The sequence below is a fragment of the Sodiomyces alcalophilus genome, assembly GCF_042370955.1.
Source record: "Sodiomyces alcalophilus JCM 7366 unplaced genomic scaffold ACRALscaffold_9, whole genome shotgun sequence".
In the NCBI taxonomy this organism is placed as follows: Eukaryota; Fungi; Ascomycota; class Sordariomycetes; order Glomerellales; family Plectosphaerellaceae; genus Sodiomyces; species Sodiomyces alcalophilus.
In genome coordinates, this window is record NW_027263540.1 from 1381680 (window position 1) to 1388129 (window position 6450).

At 39.9% G+C, this 6450-nt stretch overlaps 1 protein-coding gene across 1 annotated transcript; it reads left to right on the forward strand.

Annotated features, from left to right (window-relative positions):
- Nucleotides 1-5553: 5553 nt before the first annotated feature.
- On the forward strand, nucleotides 5554-6056 carry ACRALDRAFT_1032342 (uncharacterized protein; the record flags this gene model as incomplete). The annotated part of the gene is made up of 3 exons (XM_071014923.1): nucleotides 5554-5654; nucleotides 5729-5819; nucleotides 5877-6056. The coding sequence occupies 3 exons, from the start codon at nucleotides 5554-5556 to the stop codon at nucleotides 6054-6056; spliced, it is 372 nt and encodes a 123-aa protein (XP_070871314.1).
- Between the last annotated feature and the right edge of the window lie 394 nt (nucleotides 6057-6450).

Consider the following 6450-nt stretch of genomic DNA (forward strand, 5'->3'; position numbering starts at 1 on the left):
AAGAGGGAAGGGGTTTTTATCCGAAGAGGTTTTCCCCCCTTCTAAATCTAAGAGGGACTATTGCCTAGGAAGGCTAGCCTAGTATTAGCTAAGCGATAACAGAGTAAGAATAAATAAAGGGCTTGACTGGAACGACCGTAAGTCCTACTATCCCGACCGTAATAAGTGGGTCTATATAGGACGATAACGTGACACCAAATATCCCTAAGTACTATAGCTAATTTGTATATAGAAGTTGAGTAGGTATATATAACTATTATATCTATATATCTATCTTATCTATAAAAAAAAAGGAAAAGTCGGATAATAATAAAAAGAATAATAAAACAAAAAGAATAATAAAATAGCTAAGCAGCTAGCATCCTCTCGAGCTTATATAATTCCTTTTGCTCGTCTAGGATATCCTTCTTAGCCTGCCTTAATAACGCATCTATTATATCCTTAAACTTAGCGGAAATATACTCTAATTCGTGTTCCTACGAGGACACCTTATTAATCGATTCTAATTAATCGAAGATTCGAGCAGACTTTCGGGGGGCCTACGTCCCGGGCTTGTATCCTAGTATTAGGGCAGGAGGCGTAGTTAACGGTGGGAGGGCATTAAGGGTATCACGCTATTCCTTAAAAGCTGCGATTTCAAAGCCCGATAATAGTCGCTTAGTACTATTCTTACCCTGACCCTTCTTCTTCCCCACAGAAGATACCTCTAGGGCTCCTTTTAGCCGGCCTTTTCCTTAGACAGTTATCGGTTCGAGGGGACTAAGGGAAGAGGGGATAAGTATAGTACTATCGTTGTTATTAGTATCAGAGCGATCCTATCGCTAGTAGATATCGATTAATATAATATATAGAGGCTCCGAGTCGCGTAGATAGCGGGATAGCACGTACCGGCAGGGCAGGCCTATAGAGGTCGTGATAGTATAAGGCAGGCAGGGTCCTAGCTACTACTACTACTACGAGGCTAGCCGCGAGGCCGGTTATAAGGCTGTTTATAATAGTCGTGATTATTACCGCGCCGATTCCAGGGTAATAAGCTCGATTTTGATCCGCTTAAGGACTTATAGGATAACCTGCTATCTAATAAGGCTAAAAAGAACGCCACTTATATAAAAGTGCGTTCTATTAATTCGACTATTCCTCTCTAATCGTAGGTCCGCCTCTTAATTCCTTTAGTATAGCTTTAAGCTACGGAAGATAGTTACTAGATTACTGGTAGAGGAGTGTATATACCTCTTAAGGCTAGCGTGAGAGGACTCTGCGATAGATATAGTACGGTAACCAAAATACAGGACCCTATTCGTAAGGTAATCTATAATCTTCTTTTTATAGGGCTAGATCCACGTATTTATAGCGTAATTAACTGCGTTTTCGGGGTATTTTCCTGGTTACTCGAAGTCTCTGAGTCGCTAGGCGAATATCTCTTCCGTTAAACTCGTAACCAGGGTATTCTAGCCCTTTAAAAACGCCTAAAAAGTAGGGTGGCGAGTAACCCTTCCGTTACTAGTGTTTATAGCCTTAGGGAAGAAGGATTTACTCTTTATAAGCACGTTTATATTAATATACTAATGGTATAGAAGATAGGGAACGTATCTTAAGTTTATATAGAGTTTTAGGGCGTTTATTAGGGTAAGCTCCCGGTCTATAATAATATAGCGTGGTAATAGCACGCCGATAGTAAGGAGATAGTCGGTTAGAGTCTTAAGGGCCTAAAAATATTAACTCTGCTTCTCTTTATTAAGGAAGACGATAGCCGTTAAAAAGGCCTTTCGAAGCGGTGATACGCCGTAAAAATTAAGTAACGGTATCTTAAATTTATTCGTTTTATATATCGCGTCGATAATTAAGATATCGGGAGCCTACTATATAAGGGAAATAGCAGAACACGGTGCGATAAAGAGGCACTAGATCCGATCTATACTATCGCGTCGATTATAGTAAAAGAAGTTATCCTGATTATTAATTTACTAAGAAATTAGTATATAAATAGATAATAGCGGTAAGGGCAGCTTACCTTATAAAGCCACTGGATTAAAGTCTTACCGGCTAGCTCCTCACGGCGATACTAGGCGAGCAGATTTATAATATCGCTCTAAACCACCTCGAGGGGCTATTATCCCAGAACTTCAGGATCGCGGAGCCTCGTTACGATATCGCGGGGGCGAATACCGCTATTCTATATAAAGATAATCTTAAGTCTCTATGCCTATAGGCCCCGTAAGCGAAACTAAGGAAAGGCACTAGCCTTAATCTACCCGTGGTTATAGGAAGAGTTACCGCCGCCGCGTTTAACGATAGCCTTTACCTCCTAGCTATTATCGCGATAATAGAGATTAACCCTAAAAGGGCAGGCTATTATCTGCGTCCTTGTTCTCCGGCGCTTAGATTCGTGGGTTTAAGAGGGCCTTAGCGTATAAACCTGACCCTTCCTATAACGATACGTAACTCGTATCGTTTCACCACTACGTGGATATTATTCGTGGATAGTAAGGCTATAACCGTTTAAGAACGCGTAAGAAATAAGAGCTTTGTGTGCCTACTCTTTAGAAGGAAAAAGGTCCTCCGGGAGGCCGGAGCCGTAGGGTCGATCTTTATTAGTTATGGTTATCGATAAGCAGGATCGCGATACAGTTATATATTATAAATAGCTTTAATTACAGGAAGGCGAGATAATACGTGTATAGTAAAAGAAAAAAAAAAGATAAGATAAGGTGGATTGGATAAGATATATAGATATAATAGTTATATATACCTACTTAACTTCTATATACAAATTGGCTATGGTACTTGGGGACATTTGGTGTCACGTTATCGTCCCACATGGACCCACTTATTACGGTCGGGATAGTAGGACTTACGGTCGTTCCAGTCAAGCCCTAAATAAATAAATAAAAAATAATACATAACTCTATATACTATATTCGTGTATAATTCTAACTATCTATAATCTAAACTATAAATAAGATCGATCCGAGTATCTAGGTTATATATTTCTTATTTAACTACCTAACGTCTTTAGGAGGTCCGGTAATTACCTTACCGGGGGGCACTACGCCTTAATCGATAATATTAAAGTCGGTAACGCTATTTAGAATTATAACTTAACGGTCCTATTTACTATTTAGTTATATATTAAGCTTTACCCGTACTAGACTAGGGGGAGGGGATAACTTTAACGGCGCGTTATCCTAGGCCTAACCCTGTAAGGCTTAGGGTAAGGCCTATACCTAACCTAAAATAGGTCGACTAGAGGCTATAGCCTCCTAATCAGGGTTAGTAGCCGAGGTAGAACTTTAGCCGGGCCGCTTATTCTATAAATAAGGATAAAAAGGTCGAATATAGCCCTTCTCTCTATATTTATAATATTCCTAAGGGTCTAAGAATTCTAAGGTTCTACTAGGGTTATCCTGCTATTAGGCCGGAATAGTAGTTTACTACGGTTATAGTAGTAGGGGGCGTAGGCGAGTCTTTATAAGAAGCGCTAGCTTAGGATAATAAGAGTTTACTACTAATTACGCGCTTCCTTTTATAACCCTAATCACAGGGTATATAATAGCCGCGGTCCTAATTAGACGGTTTACCCTTATATAATAATATAACCTTAGCTTAGAGAGCCGCGATATTTAGCTCCTAGAAGGTCTTAGGTAAAATTCTAGTAATAATTGAATCGTATAGAGCTCTATTTAATTTAAATATAATAAACTATATACGCCACTTATCAGGAAAGGGGATAAATACCTGATTAAATAGGGGATCTAATTTATTAAGAAATTAATTATAGGTTTAACTAGGTTACTAAGAGGTCTATTCCAAAAAGATCTGCTATATAACTAATAACTTATAGGTCTTATAATTAACTAATTACTCGGTTAAGAAGGGCTTTAGCTTAGCCTATATCACTTTTATTAAAGAACTATAGGTCCTCCTCTAATAAGCTTATTAACGGGACTTCCTATTCCTTTTAAGGCAGCTAGTAGTAAAGTAAACCTTTTTCGCCTCTATTATAAAGCTAGCTAGATTAAGGTAAAAGCGTTCCTTAATCTCTTCTATAAGGGTTCTAACCTAGTAATATAATTTATTATCGTATTTTAGGGTAAGAAGGTTTACCGTAAATAGATCGCCGCGATTACCTCGGGGATAGTAATAGTTCGCTAAGTAAAAGGATAGGGTAGCGTCCGGGTCTTCGCTACTACGAATAGTTTAGACACTTTAACTTATACTCTTACTCCGTGTATTCCTTATAATAACTTAAAAAGAAGTCTAGCTTTTCGGGAAGTAGTTAATTTATAGGATAATTCTTTAGTTCCTTTATATTATAATATATACTTAACTAAGGGTCGGGTTAGGGCTTTATAGTATTAGATAATAAAGCCGCGGGTATTTTACGCTAAGTGACTATAGGAGGCTTATGCTAGGGTGCTAGAGACGGTTCTAGCTACGGCTTTAAAGGACTCTATAGGATAATAGGCTCCTATTCCTTAGGCGGAGGCGCGGTAGTATCGTTTCCGGGGCTAGGAGATAGCGTATACTTATAAACCGATTCGTAATGTCTATCCTTAGGGAGACTACTACTAAAGCGTGTATAAGGAGGTATAGTTATTTATTAGCTAACTAATAGAGGTGAATTATACTTATAACTCTTATTAGTTATTATACTTATTAAAACGGTTAAGCCAATAATATATTAAGGGTTTTTATATAAAGAGTAAAAAAACATTATAAGATAATTAAAAGGGTAATATATACTAATAGGTCGAATTAAGAGTTAAATTATTCGCTAAACTTCTAAGTCAGGAGTTTAGCTTTATACACCCCTTTTATAAATAACCAGAGCCTTTTCCCCGGGAACCTTAGAGAATCCCCTCGAAACTATCCCTAGGACCACGACCTATCCATCGATAGTCCTCCCTATTATACTATACCAGACCGGTCCGGATAGTACTAGTCCTAGAGCCGACTCGACTACCTATCTCCGAACACTATACCCTATCTAATCCTCTTTATAACTATCAGAATACATTACTTCCTTCTATTCAGGCTATCCCTGGCTTCGATAAATTATGCCCGTGATAAGTCTATTATATAATTAGTTCTAGTCTCTTAACGTATTGCTTAACGCCTCTAAAGTCCCTTCTAAATCTCTTAAACGAGTTATCTCGGATATTCTTACTCTTCTATATATATATATATATACGGTCTCTTTACTTAGGACTTAATACGCAGGATATTCGTAATACTTTTAATAATAAAAATAAAAGATAAAACTATCGGGGTTATCTAGAAAAGAGTAGCTATAGCCTCCTATAAGTTATTATTAAAGAAAGCTATGCTAGTCGCTTCTATTATAATGTTTTTATATAAGAGGGAAAATCGGGCTCTAAAACTCTAGGTGCATAACGCCTATCCAGGGGCCTGCCCTGGGCGGGTCACGTGACCCGCCTAACATTTTTACAGTATTCCCTCCCCACCCACTCCAGCGTGCATGATTAACGGGATAGATTTGCTATTCAGGCACCACGATTTTGTGCCAAAAATACTCCCTTATGCCTTACCATGATGGCCGATGTAGACGCGAGGCTTTTGAAGTCTACTAAGTTCCCCTCAAAATTCAGTGAGAGGGTAGATATTCATAAAGTCAATCTACATGTCATGAGAAAGTTGTTCCCTGGCCTCATATTCCCCTTGGTGTACTTAGGTTATATCATCTACTGACATGCTTCCCATGTGGCAGGTGGATTGCGAGCAGAATATCCGATGTTCTGGGTGATGAAGATGACGTTGTTATTGAGCTTTGCCTTAATCTGATCGAGGGCTCGCGCTTTGTACGTGTGGTACTTCGTGCACAGAACAACGCGTCCTTGGCTAATTCATCGCGGCAGCCTGATATCAAAGCCCTTCAAATCCAGCTTACTGGATTCCTCAACAAGGAGACCGCTTCCTTCTGCGAAGAGCTCTGGAGCATGCTTCTGAGCGCCCAGGGTAGCCCACAAGGCATTCCGAAGGAGCTTCTAGAAGCCAAAAAACAGGAACTAATTCAAGAAAAGGTGAAGATTTTGTGAGCGCCGCCACTTTGACATCATACTGACTCTGCGGCATGTAGATCGAAGCTGATCGAATTGCCGAAGAAACCCGCAGACGACGTGAATTAGCTGACCAGACCAAGAGAGGGAGGGACAATGCGAGAGATCCTTATAATCACACAGGAGGTCGTGCCCGGGATTCTTTGCGTGGTCGATATAGACATCATAATAACTGCGGCTCACAAAACCGGTCTGGTTTCATTAGGCGGAGCCGTCGATCCATATCACCGGGCCCTTATCGCGATCGACGAGATAGAGCTGGTCGCCATGATGCACCGTCCCTTGATAGTTACACACCGGACAACCCTCACGGCGGCGAACGGAACGCAAGCTCAAGCCAACGGCATGACTCGGCACGATCACGCTCGCCCTA